This window comes from Coregonus lavaretus (genome assembly GCF_964263955.1).
Source record: "Coregonus lavaretus genome assembly, chromosome: 36".
Lineage (NCBI taxonomy): Eukaryota > Metazoa > Chordata > Actinopteri > Salmoniformes > Salmonidae > Coregonus > Coregonus lavaretus.
Window position 1 is genome coordinate 1204824 of NC_140023.1, and position 17959 is coordinate 1222782.

Sequence of the window (17959 nt, forward strand, 5' to 3'; positions counted from 1 at the left end):
CACCCTAGGGGAGGGGGCTAGGGATTGCCTTCGGACCGGCCAATAGAGGGTGTTTCCATGTGATGATGAAGAGTTAGGGGCGCTTTAATCAATCAGTAGAACTACAGATCAATGTCTGTCCTTTTGAATCAGTAAAACTACAGATCATTTAATCAAATCTGACCTTTTTTCACTTTTTCTGTTATTTCTTACAAACAGCTGGCTCAAGTTGTCAGTACATTTATGTCAATGGCTCAACCAACAGTACAGTAACACACCAACCAATACAGCATTAGAACATGCAGGAGGATACTGCTAACCTCCTGACACTAGATTGCAGCATCAGATCAACCAGAAATCCTGCTTATCAGATTAGAATGAAAGCACATCAGTTCACCAGGGCCAGATTCAATCAAACTTGTGTTGAGAAGGTCGTATGCAGGGCCTTTGTTTGCAAACTGCTGCCCGAAGTGTCAGACCCATGTCGTGTTCAGTTCAGTTGTTCCGAACTGGAGGCACTAACCAGTGGAGGAGGTACTCGGTAGTGTTACAGCATCCTCAACCACGCAGGAAATGGATTAATCCGCGGGAAGACATGTTTGTTGGCTACTGTGTAAACTCTGCAATGCTGGTTTGATTGACTCTTAAGACCATGTTGGTGGTAGGATGAACCTATATAACCTGCATGCATAGAATTTATAGAACCTGCTTCAGAGGTTGTGATCAAAATCCGTCCAAAGTTTTTGCTTCTGACTGACATTCTACCCTGTTCAAATCTCCTTCCCGCTCCTGTTTCTAGGTGGAAAACTCAGGGGATCCTTGGGAAAACTTCCAAAATTCCCAGTCACTTTCCTATTGGGAATGTGTCTACTTGCTCATGGTCACTATGTCAACAGTGGGCTACGGGGATGTCTATGCAAAAACCACCCTGGGACGCCTGTTCATGGTCTTCTTCATCCTCGGGGGTTTGGTAAAACAAAGTTTTCTCTCCCCACCTCCCCCCTTGCCCCCCCCCCCCCCCCACCCTCAACCTGCCTGTCCCCATCTTCACACCATAGAACTGTTAAACCAGACAGCAAAATCAGTAAACGATACTTTAGACCTCAATGTCTTACTCAACATTATTACCTGTTTAGTATTTTGCAATGTAGCTTTATGCTAGTTTAGCAATGTTTACATAGCACTGTTAAGCTTACCTATTTAGATATGTACAGTATACCTACCTGCTTACACTACTATCAATGTTATTTGTCTGTTGGTGTTATTGCAGTGATGCCTCCTGTAGTAGCCTGTATCTGGGTACTGTAGTTTCTCCCCTTGCCCCCCTCCCTATAGCGTGTGGGTTGTATTGGTCTGAAGAGTAGTTCTAAGATAATGTACTACACCTGCAGTCTGATGATGTTGTTGTTGCCGTTCTTCTTAAAGCAGTCTGCGATTTCAGGACTACTCCCTTCCTCTCGTGTCCCTCCCCACTATTCCAACAAACACAGTGGCAGGAAGACCAGGCCTAGGCCAGCCTGAGTGTTACCATAGCGACTGCAGCTCTTTTTCCCCTCTGACATTTAACCCCAGTCAGACCAGCACCCCCTAGAAGAAAAGGGGCTCAGGTAGATGATCAAAGATTTGAATAGTTATACAGTTAGCAAACGGCTCAAAGGTTTGAATTGCTATACAGTTAGCAAACTTCTCAAAGGTTTGAATAGCTATACCGTTAGCAAACAGCTCAAAGATTTGAATAGCTATACAGTTAGCAAACTTCTCAAAGGTTTGAATAGCTATACAGTTAGCAAACTTCTCAAAGGTTTGAATAGCTATACAGTTAGCAAATAGCTCAACGGTTTGTGAATAGCCAAACTGTTAGAAAATAACCCAACAGGTAGTGGGTAGCTAAATGGCTAGCAAAGCGCTCTACAGCTAAACAGTCATCATAAAGAACTAAACAGTGCTAGCATAATATTGACATTGACATAGGCAGGAAAAGATCATTACTGTACCTCAGGACAGGACAGCAGGCTGCAACAGTTTGCCAAATGCATCCAGCTCATTCCCACTGCCCTCCAAATGAGTCTTAATGTGTTTTGCAGCTGTGGACCATCAGGCCGGCCTGCTCAAATCAACCTGCCACATCATTGGTGTTTGTTGGACAAAACATGGCACATAGGTTTTTTTCCCCCTCTTCTCTTTGCCACTTCCAGATATTTTGGACACTATTACAGATCGACCGTTGTTGGTCGGCTGTGACGATATTTATGGTTTTTTTTTTTTCTTCCCAAAACCAATGACCCTTAAAAACTGGGGTTTTCTTAATACAAATATTTTGTTTTGATTTTACCCCCGAAATTATTTAAAAAAAACATTGATTGGGCAACGCAGCGCTATCTCTTAGTTTGTTCTCTTCTTTAAAGTGTCAGTGAGAACTACAAGAGAAACTTCTGGACACTAACATCCCCCCAGTTTTTCAGCATTTGCACATTTATTTGATATCTTAAGAACTCTGTTTGGATTTAAGCGCCCGCTAGCCGGCTCCCCCTCCACTTCCTCTATGACCTAGTGTCTTCTTTAGTCTCTTCTTCTGTCTCCTATCTTCTCCTTAGGCCATGTTTGCCAGCTACGTCCCTGAAATCATAGAGTTAATAGGAAACCGCAAGAAATATGGTGGTTCCTATAGTGCGGTTAATGGGAGAAAGTAAGTATTTTCCGTAAGGTTCTGCTGTCTTTCCTTGTACGCGGTAGAACCCTTTCTGCATGCCCTTTTCTTTCTCTGTTCCATGCATGTAGGCCATGTTTGCTCGCTACGTGCCAGAAATTGCTGCTCTCATCCTTAATCGGAAGAAATACGGAGGGAGTTATAACTCAACACGAGGCAGAAAGTAAGTCCAAATCCAGACAAGGTGTGTTTGTGTGACACGAGTGCGCCCCCCTCAGGTTTAGAGTGGTATGGGGGGTTGATTCACCAAATTACCATTACTGTAGTCACACTGCGTGACTGGAGACCTTGGCCATAAGGACACATGTCCATGTCACTTTACTCTCTCTCTCTCTCTCTCTCTCTCTGTCTCTCTCTCTCTCTCTCTCTCTCTCTCTCTCTCTCTCTCTCTCTCTCTCTCTCTCTCTCTCTCTCTCTCTGTCTCTCTCTGTCTCTCTCTCTCTCCTGTCTCTCTCTCTCTCCCTATCTCTCTCTCTCTCCCTATCTCTCCCTCTCTCCCTATCTCTCTCTCTCTCCCTGTCTCTCTCTCTCTCCCGGTCTCTCTCTCTCTCTCCCTGTCTCTCTCTCTCCCTGTCTCTCTCTCCCTGTCTCTCTCTCTCCCTGTGTCACTCTCTCCCTGTCTCTCTCTCTCCCTGTCTCACTCTCTCCCCCCTGTCTCACTCTCTCCCCCTGTCTCACTCTCTCCCTGTCTCTCACTCCCTGTCTCTCTCTCTTCCTGTCTCTCTCTCTCCGTCTCACTCTCTCACTGTCTGTCTTCTCTAATCTCTCTCTCTCTCTCTGTCTCTGTCTGTCCCTCACTCAGTGCTCACTTGAAGTCCATCCTTGTGCTTTTGTTTTTATTTGTTACTTTGAAACATCCTATGTGCTGCATCTTAATTCATTTAAACTAGAGCTTTCATGACTACATTGTAGACATATGGTATTAATATGTGATGACTTAGAATATGTGTTGTCCTACTTCTTAATTCCGAAACCGTCCAATGACATTCCTCCAATTGTGCTCTCACTATAAGGACGAATCAGGATCATGATGATACATCATTGTAAAGAACTAGTCATGAAACCCCTACTATCTGCTGTAAAAATGTACACGTTTCTGCTTCACAAGAATATAGAAAACAATATCATCCTCATATGCATTATTATTGGTGGTCTTTTAGAAGCATCATCAATCTCAATGACATTGCAGGATATTATTTTCTTGCTTTCATTTTGCTTGAGTTACTCCGCATGAGACATGCTTTTTATTTGTATTCATTTGCATAATTTATCTGCATGTTCTAAGTGACCTGAGCTCCCCTCCGTTGGCTTTTTCACGTTTCATGGTTCCCATGGCAAACTGTACAAAAAGCTCAACTTCTTGTCTTGTCACCGCCAGCCGCATCACCTCTGCTCGACATGACTCTGGCCCTGATCTTCAGTCAGCTCCTACACCCTGAATGCTGGATGCCTCGCTCTCATTAGAGGCTCGCGATTGCTCTTGGCTTGCTTTGCCCGCTTGGTTCTTTGGTGTCCCGTCGTTTGGTTTGTGTGGCCGTAGTTGTGTGGGTTGGGGTGTTTTTGTGTGCGGGTGTGTGTGTGTGGATGTCCAGAACACAGTTTGTTGTGTTGTGTGTGTATTGTGGCTGAATCCCTTGTTCTGTGGCTCAAACCTCACTGCTCATCACAGCACATAGACTAACTAGCCTCATAGTTAGACACAGACTAACTAGCCTCATAGTTAGACACAGACTAACCTCACTGCTCCTCATAGTGTAGCTCAGCAGGATAGAGAAACTTCCTGCATCTCTTTCTCTCTTTCTCTCTGTCTTTCTTTTTCTTCTTCTTTCTCTTTCTTTCTTTCTTTCTCTCTCTCTCTCTCTCTCTCTCTCTCTCTCTTTCTTTATCTGTCTCTCTCTCTCTCTCTCTGTCTCTGTCTCTCTCTCTCTCTCGCTCTCTCTCTCTCTCTCTCCTTCTCTCCCTCTCTCTCTCTCACCCACCCCCTTCCTCTCCCTCTCTGCATGGTCACGCAGGGCTGTCAGTGGCCCATACATACTGACATTCCACAGTAGAGAGAAAGCTATTAGAAACCAGTCTTTGTTTGAAGCTGTTTCCACGTCAGTGAGACACGATTGATGATATGTTATGTTTGTCTGGCGCCCTGCGTCTCCATTCACTGACGGGGTAATGAGCGAAGGATTTGTCAAAACTGCAGACTCCCTCTCTTTCACACACTCTCCCCCTTTCACACACTCTCCCACTTTCCCTATTTACCTCTCTCTCTCTCTCTCTCTCTGTGTCTCTCTCTCTCTCTCTCCCCCTGTCTCACTCTCTCCCTGTCTCTCTCGCTCCCTGTCTCACTCTATCCCTGTCTCTCTCTTTTTCCTCTCTCCTTCTCTATTTTTCTCTCTATCTCTCTTTCTCCCCCTCCTCTTCTCCTTCTCTCTGGCTTGAATGTACATGCATACATGTGGTAGTAATCAGGCCCTCAGTTCAGCCAGCCAATCACAGAGGCAACAGGATATGTTAAATACTGTGTTCATATTGTGTATGTACACTATAGATCATGACACATATACAAACACATTTGTCATAATGGTTTATTATTTCCTCTCTAGAGTACACTTTTTGGGCAAGGCAAAAGCTAAACAAGTTCACTGAACTGTGGGTTAGGAATAAATCCAACTTCCAGTTAATATACTACATATTTAAATGATTTATTTTCAGACAGAGTACAGTATCATGACATGCAAGCAAACACACACACACACACACCAGTTAGCATAGTGACAGGTCTCAGGTCGCCTACGCTGATGTCATTAAGACGAGCGTTCTGTTGGCTCTCAACTCGCTGCACTCATGGCCTTATGGTTCTCATTAGGGCTCTGTGATTTTCATAACAGCTCTGTGGTTTCCATTAGGCCCCACTAAAACAGAGGGGCTGGCGTGGAATCTGAATGTGTTAGTTCTCTGAGGGCCTGTGAAGGCTAGCAGCCTGAGGTGTGGAGACCTGGTGACTCTCATCCCTGTCACATATATTATATAGTATGTTCAGCACGCTCCCTCTAGTGTGCATTAGGGAATTTAATGCACATTTATTAACATAAATAAATAGCCCAATTATTGTGACACGGAACATGTAGTTATCTACATGAATAACATTACAGTATACAGTATATAAGATATCCAGTATTCAGGTTAGATAGCATCAAAATATATCTTCCTTGTTTCTGTGGCTAATGGTATTTTTTATGCTACACCATGTTCCATTAGTTACAGTGATATAGGCCACTGTCGAGTGGAAAACACAAGAAATCTGGTGTTTTGTTGCCTTTCCTTCTGCATCCTACAGTATCAGCCTAAGGATCAGAGCGAAATCAATGGTGTGACCTCTGCTGCTGGTGTTTGAGCTGTCTGTTTGATGTGGTGAAGTATTTAATGTGTTCCTGATGATATGATTTGTTATATTGTTGATATCCTGCATGGTGTGTAATGCACGTTCTCAGACTTCCCTTGTGCATTTTGGTGTGATGCTGTGTACCTTTTATTGTGGCGCTTGGTATTTGTGTGTAATATTTTCTCATATGTTCTGTGCCACCGTGATTGTACACCCAACTTTTGTTTTTTGAGTGTGATGTTTCATTGAGGAGTCCAGGGTTGAATATGCTTAAAATAAGTTATATTTTTTTCCAGCAGGCAGCCTAGCGGTTAGAGCGTTGGGCCAGTAACCGAAAGGTTACCGTCAAGGTGGAAATCTGTCTGTGTCCTTGAGCAAGGCACTTAACCCTAATTTGCTCCAGGGGCACTGCACTTCTATTGCTGACCCTGTAAAACAACACATTTCACTGCACCTATCTGGCGTATGACAATAATAAAAAAAAAACATATAATTGTTGAATCATGTATCCTTACTACTCCTTTAAATATGTAGCCAAATACCTTCCTTGGCTTGGATACCGTGCTGTTGTCTCTAATGCTAGCCCTGGCACACCAATAGGGGAAATCATCAGTAGTCTGTCCGTCCTTTAATGAAGTCAACTGAATCGTTTATACTCCCAACAATTGTTCCGCTAAAAAAAAATCTGTCAAGCTCCACTGATAACTAATATATTCATGGAGAAGAGATGTCTGAGATGAGATGTGTGTGTGTGTGTGTGTGTGTGTGTGTGTGTGTGTGTGTGTGTGTGTGTGTGTGTGTGTGTGTGTGTGTGTGTGTGTGTGTGTGTGTGTGTGTGTGCGACCACGCCTGTATGTGTGCATGCTCTCTTAACGCAGCGCCACAAAACAGCCAGACACTACGCTGCACAAATCCCATTTACTCAGCCTCTGAAGATGACTTCTGGAGATTGGGAGTAGGAAAACAAGATGTTTATGTCTCCCTGAATGGGACACATCATCTTCTGCCAACTGCTGCAGGCTCCTCACTAAGACCTCTGCTCATCATCTGATCTAACCAGACAGAGCTCGCAGCCTCATTCCATCACGGGATAGCCAGGCCAGGGCCCACCATGCAATCATCACTGCTCTTTTAAATGCTTAAAGGGATGATGGCCAGATCTGTAAAGATCATTATGTTATGCTCAATGGCTACCAGGCCGTGTGTTGTCACCATGTTATGTCCACCAGGTGATGTCTACTCCCTGACCTCTGGCCATGTCCACCTCAGTCTGCTTTAAACCTCCTTAATGTGCTTCAGTGGCACTTGGTCACAATGATCTGGACTGGACTTCATCACCAACTGATACAGACTTCCTTACCATTCATATTCACACCACCTGAGAATTCACTCACTCTCTGTTACAGTTGAGTCCTCCATATACAACAGGAGTTAATGTATGATCTAATGGTCTCATCTTCTCCCAGTATGAGAACATGGGCTTGGATCAGAGTGTGGTGGGTTAGAACCAGGAGTTGGAACTGGTTGGAACAGAACAGAAAACTGAAAAATTTATTGAGGAACAGAATCAGAACCAAGAACAAAAGTGATCTATACTGTTCCGGAACAGAACTGTTATTTAAAAATGAATGGGAACCGGTTAATAATGTTATTTTACGTTCCAGGGCATTATTTTCTAGTCCGACAAAAAAACGCAACAAAGTGCCTATGCAAAGCCCTCACTCCGTCACTCAGAAACGTATTCCAGTGTCTGCCTACCTGCCAGCTGACAATCTTTGGTGTGTGTGCGTGTGTAGGCCCCTCCCCCTCCGAAGCATAGTTTACTAGCCTACTGACATTACAAGCGTGATTCAGAAATTAGGGAGAGATTTTTAATTAGAGAAAAATTGGTTATCTTTTTCAATGCTAGTTAAGGATATTATAGTTATCACGTTTCACATTGGATTTATGAACTACAAAAAGGTAAGACGTGTTTTTATTTTAATTCTGGTGCTGCTCTGCACACACAAGCTTGTTAGCTAGCTAGCTCTGTTCCAACATTAAGCCAACTCTCGGAAGTTCAAAGACATTCAAAGTTCCTTCAAAGAAGCCGCTCCTCCGTAGGTATAATTCTGTGGGCCTAATTCAGATAATGCTCTTCAAGCCAAGCGTCCTCCTCCAACCTCTCTCGCTCTCTCCCCACCCACAAAATTTCAGTCCCATCTCGCGCCCTACACTTGCCTGTTCAATGCATGTAAACAACTATAGCTTGCCCGCTCCAGCAAGCTGCACTCTCCCGATGATTGGTGAAGTAATTTAATGTCGAGTTAAATGTAAAAAAAAAAAAAAAAAGATTTCAGATGTTAAAAAGGAACAGAAAGGAACAATATAAACCATTACTGTTTTGAGGTTCGAACTGGTTCAGAACTTTATTTTGCTGTTCGAAACAGTGGAACTGAACCAAAAAAATAAATGGTTCTGTTCAGAACGAATTATTTTGGTTCCAATCCCTGGTTAGAACAGATTGAGTCTGATGAGTTAAGTCTTGTAAAGTGAACAGACCAAACTAAAGCTCTTCAGTGAGTCAGTAACCCAATACACAGACAGTCTAACTGCCCCACATCTCTTTAGTTAGCAGATAGAGCCATAGCCATTACACAGATTGTCTTACATACACCGTCTCTGTGTCCAATGTAATCCCCTGGATGATTAGAGGCTGGAGTCAACGAGAGTATGTTTGGGATTCTCTTTATTTGCGGTTTGGCTTTGAATGCTGGCTTGATAACATTGAGTTAGTTTTGCCAAGTACAAATGAGACCGTTGGTAAAGATGAATGGTTAAAACTGTATTTAATCCTGTGGATTAGTTGAATTATGTAGTGTTTCAACCTACTACTTTAGCTGGGTCGTTCCACGAAATAAGTGCCTTTTTGTCCCTTTGGTATTTTAAGTTTAAATTGTGCACCAATATAGAATTTTAAAAGCCTGTTCTATTCAATGAAGTGCCCTTTAATATAGACCACGTGGAGAATTCAATACATCAGATTTGTAATATGAATAAAGACTGGCTAAAGAGCCAAAATTCAGCATTTTTACATGTCCCTCTGTGCATCCTCTGTGACTTCCAGGAAGATGTTAGCCCACTTCACCCCAACATTTCTCAAAGTTTTCACCATCATTGTAAAGCCCTAGTTATTTTGTTGATTTGACCAAGTCATTTCTGAAAATCATAATTGATTTAATGTGATTTAATGTTAAGGTAAAAAATAACTGTCCCTCAAGGTCAACCCTGTTATGTGAACTGAACTCTCGTTTTAATATAGTGAAACTATTCATTTTTAAATATATATTTGTAACGAAACATTGAACATCTAATAGTCAAATCATAGTGTAAAAACAGTTGAGTTGGTTCTACTCTTTTTGGCCATTTTCTGGTGTTTTGTGGTGGAAAACTGAGCAGGACGAGCATAACACGACAGCCCTGTTACCTGTTGTTAGATAGACAGGCTAGACATGCATTCAATTGCCCCTCCCTGTTTCACTCAACAAGCTTCCATTCCCCCTTTATGGCTGATTTAAGATGAAATCATCAACCCTGTTACGGTCAACCCTGTTACTTTATTTGGCACTTAACAGGTACTTACTATAGTCATTTTCTATTACCTTTTGAGATGGAAAACATGTTTTTTTATTAAGTTGAACATGTGCTCTTAATGACAGAATGTAAACATTTGGTGAAATCAAAAGTTTTAATTCACCAAGTTACACATCTCAAAAGACACCGAATTGGTGGAACGACCCCGCTATGAAGGCTTTGGGAAACCCATGGGTAGCTTGCGACTATCTCTGCTTTGAGCTAGACAACAGAAGTAAAGGCATATTTTGAGTCACCTGAACAGGCTTGATATGGTACAGAGAATAGGAGCAGCATCTCTGTCCAAACTGACTCAAATCTACTCAAGTATGAGTGAAGCTCTTTGAGTATTACTGTGAAACCCTCTCTATCTGAGATCCTCTCTCTCTGGAGTGGATCATCACCGTCTGACACTGGAGCCCAGAGTGGAACCATGGGACAAACAAGGTCACGACCCCAGCAATCCCCAATTTGTCCGAATCTATCCTCCTCCTGAATTCAGCAGTGCTCTCTGTCTGACATAGAACTCAACTCCACTGAAACACAGTATCCTGCCATCCACACGTCAACCAGCCTCAAGTCCTGTTTAGAGGTCCTGTCAGCCGCAGACCAAGACATTTCTTTAGAAGGCTTTTAGTAATGCCTTGTATGAAAGCGTGCGCGTATTGATGTACATGTCTTTGTCAACATATATTTGGCTCTCAGAGGGTCGGTTTGGCACAAGGGGACGGTTTCCTTATTGAGAACTGATGACAATCTAAACTAGAACATGTACTGTGTGATTTATATTTGAGGTCACTTTAAAGTGGTTCAAAGCTCAGGGTTTGATTACACATGCCATGTCAGATTTACCCCCCTACAAAAAACAAACTACAGTATTCACTTTTGTGGGGATTGCTTTTACTGAAAAGAAACCCACATAAAAAGTCATGGCTAGTTTTCAAAATACATTTGCCTGACACAAAATAGATTTAATTGGGAATTAGAGTTGTGAGTGCTTTGAATGATGTGTGTTCTTTTCGAGGTATGCCAGTGTTGGTTGGGATTTATGTTGCCTCGCTCAAATTGATTTCTCCCCCCCTTCTCCAGGCACATTGTGGTTTGTGGTCATATTACGCTCGAAAGTGTCTCCAACTTCCTCAAAGACTTCCTACACAAGGACAGGGATGATGTCAATGTAGAAATAGTTTTTCTCCATAAGTAAGTACATGTTTCACTACCTCACTTGGAACCATTACACAGGGTAGTTAAACACTAAATTATGTCAACATAAAGCATAGGAAACTACAAATCCCAACTTGCATTTGTGTCCTAACTGTCATCCCCTGTCCCCCCCTCTCTGTCTCTCTCTCTCTCTCTCTCTCTTTTTCTTCTCTACCCCCTCCCTCCCTCCCTCCCTCCCTCCTCCCTCCCTCCCTCTCTGTGTTCCTGTAGTATTTCCCCTAATCTTGAGCTGGAAGCCTTGTTCAAACGCCACTTTACCCAGGTAGAGTTCTACCAGGGATCTGTTCTCAACCCTCACGATCTGGCCAGAGTGAAGGTACTGTACTAGCATGTAATGCTGTTATGCATCATATTCCTCTATACTGTAGTTACATGGTGAAATGCTGTGCATGAAAAACACAACAAGAAAAAAGGCCAATACTCCTCATACCACCTTGTAAGAGTGACAACGTTTCGATCCAAGTTGGATCTTTGCTTTGACCTGAGGAAGATCAATCTGGGGTTGAAATGTTGTGATATTTGACCTGAGGAAGATCAATCTGGGGTTGAAACGTTGTAATATTTGACCTAAGGAAGATCAATCTGGGGTTGAAACGTTGTGATATTTGACCTGAGGAAGATCAATCTGGGGTTGAAATGTTGTGATATTTGACCTGAGGAAGATCAATCTGGGGTTGAAATGTTGTGATATTTGAAGGTGAGGAAGATCAATCTAGAGTTGAAACGTTTTGATATTTGACCTGAGGAAAATCAATCTGGGGTTGAAACGTTGTTATATTTGACCTGAGGAAGATCAATCTGGGGTTGAAATGTTGTGATATTTGACCTGAGGAAAATCAATCTGGGGTTGAAATGTTGTGATATTTGACCTGAGGAATATCAATCTGGAGTTGAAATATTGTAATATTTTAAGGTGAGGAAGATCAATCTGGAGTTGAAATGTTGTAATATTTGACCTGAGGAAAATCAATCTGGGGTTGAAATGTTGTGATATTTGACCTGAGGAAGATCAATCTGGGGTTGAAATGTTGTAATATTTGACCTGAGGAAGATCAATCTGGGGTTGAAATGTTGTGATATTTGACCTGAGGAAGATCAATCTGGGGTTGAAATGTTGTGATATTTGACCTGAGGAAGATCAATCTGGGGTTGAAACGTTGTAATATTTGACCTGAGGAAGATCAATCTGGGGTTGAAACGTTGTGATATTTGACCTGAGGAAGAACAATCTGGGGTTGAAACGTTGTAATATTTGACCTGAGGAAGAACAATCTAGAGTTGAAACGTTGTGATATTTGACCTGAGGAAGATTAATCTGGGGTTGAAACGTTGTAATATTTGAAGGTGAGGAAGATCAATCTGGGGTTGAAATGTTGTAATATTTGACCTGAGGAAAATCAATATGGGGTTGAAACGTTGTAATATTTAAAGGTGAGGAAAATCAATCTGGGGTTGAAACGTTGTGATATTTGACCTGAGGAAGATCAATCTTGGGTTGAAACGTTGTGATATTTGAAGGTGAGGAAGATCAATCTGGGGTTGAAACGTTGTAATATTTGATGGTGAGAGGGTTTCTGCTGTGTATTCTCTACCTCTGTAACTCGTCATGGTTCCCTGTATAGATTGAGTCAGCAGACGCCTGTCTGATTCTGGCTAATAAGTACTGTCCAGATCCCGATGCTGAAGACGCCTCCAACATCATGAGGTAATGATGATGATGATGATGATGATGATACATATCTGGAGAAAGGACTGGGTATACAGTATGTGTTCAAAAATATATGTTTTGAATTTGTAGGGTCATCTCTATCAAGAACTATTCCCCCAAGATACGAATTATCACTCAGATGTTACAATACCATAACAAGGTGGGTCAGCACATCACTCCTACGCTTCCTGCAATGTGGCACTTAATGATAACTATGGTTCAAACACGTGTGTGTGTGTGTGTGTGTGTGTGTGTGTGTGTGTGTGTGTGTGTGTGTGTGTGTGTGTGTGTGTGTGTGTGTGTGTGTGTGTGTGTGTGTGTGTGTGTGTGTGTGTGTGTGTGTGTGTGTGTGTGTGTGTGTGTGTGTGTGTGTGTGTAGGCTCACCTGCTCAACATTCCTAGCTGGAACTGGAAGGAGGGTGATGATGCTATCTGTCTAGCAGAGCTGAAGGCTGGCTTCATAGCGCAGAGCTGTCTGGCCCAGGGCCTCTCCACCATGCTGGCCAACCTCTTCTCTATGAGGTCCTTCATCGAGGTAACATTGACACAACATTAACACAACCTTTTCAGAATGATCTCTTTCACAGAGATCACTTTAACACATCCTTTCAATAACACTGTTCTCTTTCATTGAGGTAATAATAATAATAATAATATGCCATTTAGCAGACGCTTTTATCCAAAGCGACTTACAGTCATGCGTGCATACATGTTTATGTAGTCCCGGGGATCGAACCCACTAACCTGGCGTTACAAGCGCCATGCTCTACCAATTGAGCTACTGTTGCTACTGTAATGTTGACACAATGTCAGTAGGGTAACCAACATTACCACAACCTTTTCACAATGTTTTCTTTCATTGAGGAAACATTGACACAATCTCTTCTCAATACAACATTCATCAAGGAAACATTCCTTCAGCAGCACTATTAGCCAGGTTACTATCCCATTACTTATTATGGGATAGATATGTGGTTCCATGGGAGTCCTGAGCTCTGGTCTGCTGAGTGAGACATCTCTGAGGGAGTGTTTTCATTCAGAATCACAACTGTCTTTCAGTCAGTCTGGGTTATCCTTTTTATCTGTAGGGATCTTGGCACTCAGCTTTGAAAGAGCTGGTCTTCATGTCGTAAAGCTGATGGAGGAGTTTATAATGGGCGGGCTTATGAGGTCTGGATGGAGAAGAGACATCTGATGGCCATATTCCCATCCTGAAAATATAGAGTAAGACATAGAAAATAGATGGACCATTGACGCCAAACCATAACAGGTGATCTAAGCTGTGAATGAAAAGGCATTGCCCTCGTTATAGAGGGAATTAAAAGATGAGATAGGCTCTCATCATCTATGACAGCTGCAAAGCTTTCAGGAAACTCATCCATCATCGTCCATGGCAGCTCAGTGGATATAATGTAGCCTGTCTACCCTCTAGAACATCAGAAAAATAAGGGAGGAATCACTGCTCATGAGAAGAAGGAACTAAGACCTACAGTATTAGTTGTGAAGCGATACAGCCCTTGTCAGTCAGAACTAATGCTAGGCCAAGCCTGGTGAAGCAGCTTGGACCTGATATACTGGGACCAAGTCAGCAGGCCCTTCCTTTCACTGTTGGTCGTTTTTCAACAAAAACAGTCAACCAAAACGTTAAACTCAAATCATACTGTTGTTTTATAGCAGGATAAAAACATGGAATATATTATAAAAATCTTTGGCAACTGAAAGTCAATGTCAAAATGAATGACCGAAGATCATGAAATGATTATGAAACTATAATAAATTATATTAGGATCCATTTTGAATGGAGTAATTAAAATAGTTATGTGATAGAGGTGGCCTCTTCTGATTCTGTCAGCATGTCCTAGAGAGATCTCCATAAACATATGAATATAGAGACAGAATGCCATAAACAGAATGCCATAAACAGAATGCCATAAACAGAATGCTATAAACAAAATGCTATAAACAAAATGCTATAAACAGAATGCTGTTAACAGAATGCCATAAACAGAATGCTGTAAACAGAATGCTATAAACAAAATATTATAAACAGAATGCTGTAAACAGAATGCTATAAACAAAATGTTATAAACAGAATGCTATAACCAGAATGCTATTAACAGAATGTTATAAACAGAATGCTATAAACAGAATGCTTATAGTGCATGTTGGGTTGCACTTGAAGACAGATTATTGTGAGGCCTCTTAACGAGGTGAAGAGTGATGTGTCTGACAGCCGTTTTTCAGCACAGCTCTTACTAGGTCATTAAAGAGGATGCGTTCCAAATTGCACCCTATTCCCTATTTAGTGCACTACTTTTGACCAGGGTCCATAGCGTTAATGGGAATAAGGTGCACTCATGGAGAAATATCAGAAATAACAGTTCTGGGACATTCTGATGCAGATGTCTGTAATGAGCATGTGTGAGAATGGGAGAGGAGGGATCTGGATGAAGTTCATCATCAGGCCATGTTTTTTTACCAAGGCGATAATAGGCCATCGTCATGGCAGTTTGTCGTCACGCAGGACCAAATGAAAGGACACCCTCGATTAGTGTTCCCCCAAAGATGCCTGACCAATTGCAATTGCTTTTACCCCAGACAGGCGAGATGCGTGAGTGTGTTAGTTATGGAGGAAGTGTGTTCTGAGCCCCATATTAAAGCCGCTATAGCTGTCAGGAGGGGTGGAGTTATGATAGAGAGATGGGGAATGTTTCATAATGGGTCAGGATCTGAGTGTCTGCAGTTCATCAAAGTGTCTCCTCCATCGCTGTGAGACTTCTAATGAGGATGGGACTGGGAGGAAACCCAGAGGAGCTTATAAAGTGCTTAAGAAGGGTTTATAAAGGGCTAAGGTACAATGCACATTTTGCATCTGTATATGTATTTATATATGTATTTATTCATATCTATTTTCTACTTGTTGCTTCTCAGATTGAAGAGGACACATGGCAGAAGTACTATTTAGAAGGGGTAGCTAATGAGATGTACACAGAGTATCTGTCCAGTGCCTTTGTGGGGCTCTCCTTCCCAGCAGTCTGCGAGTAAGTATGACACACCACAGTCCTCTGCCCGGTACAGTACGGGTGTCTCTCTCTGCTACATGTTGCTGTTCTCTTTTACTGCTACTGCTCTGTCCCTTGTAATGCTACAACTACTGAATATTAGATGGTACCAACATTAATAGTACATTAATATATTAAATAAAAATAAAAGGGACATTTTAATTTGAAAGTATTGGTGATGTTGAAATAGTAGCTACAGTGCATTCTGAAAATATTCAGACCCCTTGACTTTTTCCACATTGTGTTACGTTAAAGCCTTATTCTAAAATGTCCTCATCAATCTACACACAATACCTCATAATGACAAAGCGAAAACAGCGTTTTAGAAATGTTAGCACATTTATTCAAAATACAAAAAAGAAATACCTTATTTACATAAGTATTCAGACCCTTTGCTATGAGACTCGAAATTGAGCTCAAGTTCATCCTGTTTCCATTGATCATCCTTGAGATGTTTCTACAACTTGATTGGAGTCCACCTGTGGTAAATTAAATTGATTGGACATGATTTGGAAAGGCACACACCTGTCTATATAAGGTCCCACAGTTGACAATGCATGTCAGAGCAAGAACACAGTGGCCTCCATCATTCTTAAATGGAAGAAGTTTGGAACCACCAAGACTCTTCTTGGAGCTGGCCGCCCGGCAAAACTGAGCAATCGGGGGAGAAGGGCCTTGGTCAGGGAGGTGACCAAGAACCCGATGGTCACTCTGACAGAGCTCAAGAGTTCCTCTGTGGAGATGGGAGAAACTTCCAGAAGGACAACTATCTCTGCAGCACTCCAACAATCAGGCCTTTATGGTAGAGTGGCCAGATGGAAGCCACTCCTCAGTAAAAGGCACATGACAGCCCGCTTGGAGTTTGCCAAAAGGCACCTAAAGACTCTCAGACCATGAGAAACAAGATTCTCTGGTCTGATGAAACCAAGATTGAACTCTTTGGCCTGAATGCCAAGCGTCACATCTGGAGGAAACCTGGCACCATCCCTACGGTGAAGCATGCTGGTGGCATTCCATGGTTTTTCTTTATTTGTACTATTTTCTACATTGTAGGATAATAGTGAAGACATCAAAACTATGAAATAACACATATATCGAATCATGTAGTAACCAAAAAAGGGTTAAACAAATCAAAATATATTTTATTCTTCAAAGTAGCCACCCTTTGCCTTGAGGACAGCTTTGCACACTCTTGGCATTCTCTCAACCAGCTTCATGAGGTAGTCACCTGGAATGCATTTCAATTAACAGGTGTACCTTGTTCATTTGTGGAATTGATTTAATTATTTATGCGTTTGAGCCAATCAGTTGTGTTGTGACAAGGTAGGGGTGGTATACAGAAGATAGCCCTATTTGGTATAAGACCAAGTCCATATTATGGCAAGAATAGCTCAAATAAGCAAAGAGAAATGACAGTCCATCATTACTTTAAGACATGAAGGTCAGTCAATCCGGAAAATGTTCAAGAACTTTGAAAGTTTCCTCAAGTGCAGTCGCAAAAACCATCAAGCGCTATGATGAAACTGGCTCTCAATGATGAAACTGGCTCTCATGAGGACCGCCACAGGAAGGTAAGACCCAGAGTTGCCTCTGCTGCAGAGGATAAATTAATTAGCGTTAACTGCACCTCAGATTACAGCCCAAATAAATGCTTCACAGAGTTCAAGTAACAGACACATCTCAACATCAACTGTTCAGAGGAGACTGCGTGAATCAGGCCTTCATGGTCGAATTGCTGCAAAGAAACCATTACTAAAGGACACCAATAATAATAAGAGAATTGCTTGGGCCAAGAAACATGAGCAATGGACATTAGACCGGTGGAAATCTGTCCTTTGGTCTGATGAGTCCTAATTTGTCTTTATGAGATGCAGAGTAGGTGAACGGATGATCTCTGCATGTGTAGTTCCCACCGTAAAGCATGGAGGAGGAGGTGTGATGGTGTGGGGGTGCTTTGCTGGTGACACTGTCTGTGATTTATTTAGAATTCAAGACACACTTAACCAGCATGGCTACCACAGCATTCTGCAGCGATATGCCATCCCATCTGGTTTGCGCTTAGTGGGACTATTATTTGTTTTTCAACAGGACAATGACCCAAAACACACCTCCAGGCTGTGTAAGGGCTATTTGACCAATAAGGAGAGTGATGGAGTGCTGCATCAGATGACCTGGCCTCCACATTCACCTGACCTCAACCCAATTGAGATGGTTTGGGATGAGTTGGACCACAGGGTAAAGCAAAAAACCGCCAACAAATGCTCAGCATATGTGGGAACTCCTTCAAGACT

General features: G+C 42.2%; 1 protein-coding gene across 1 annotated transcript in view; it reads left to right on the top strand.

Moving 5' to 3' along the window:
• Positions 1–17959, top strand: part of LOC311110501 (calcium-activated potassium channel subunit alpha-1a-like) — a gene marked incomplete at its 5' end in the record, with an annotated part of 307325 nt that overhangs the window by 217197 nt on the left and 72169 nt on the right. Inside the window, 8 exons of the mRNA XM_084153022.1 lie at positions 779–949; positions 2574–2665; positions 10764–10874; positions 11109–11214; positions 12521–12603; positions 12697–12766; positions 12986–13141; positions 15538–15647. Of these exons, the coding sequence (XP_084009148.1) occupies positions 779–949; positions 2574–2665; positions 10764–10874; positions 11109–11214; positions 12521–12603; positions 12697–12766; positions 12986–13141; positions 15538–15647 (899 nt within the window). The remainder of the gene's footprint in view (positions 1–778; positions 950–2573; positions 2666–10763; positions 10875–11108; positions 11215–12520; positions 12604–12696; positions 12767–12985; positions 13142–15537; positions 15648–17959) is intronic.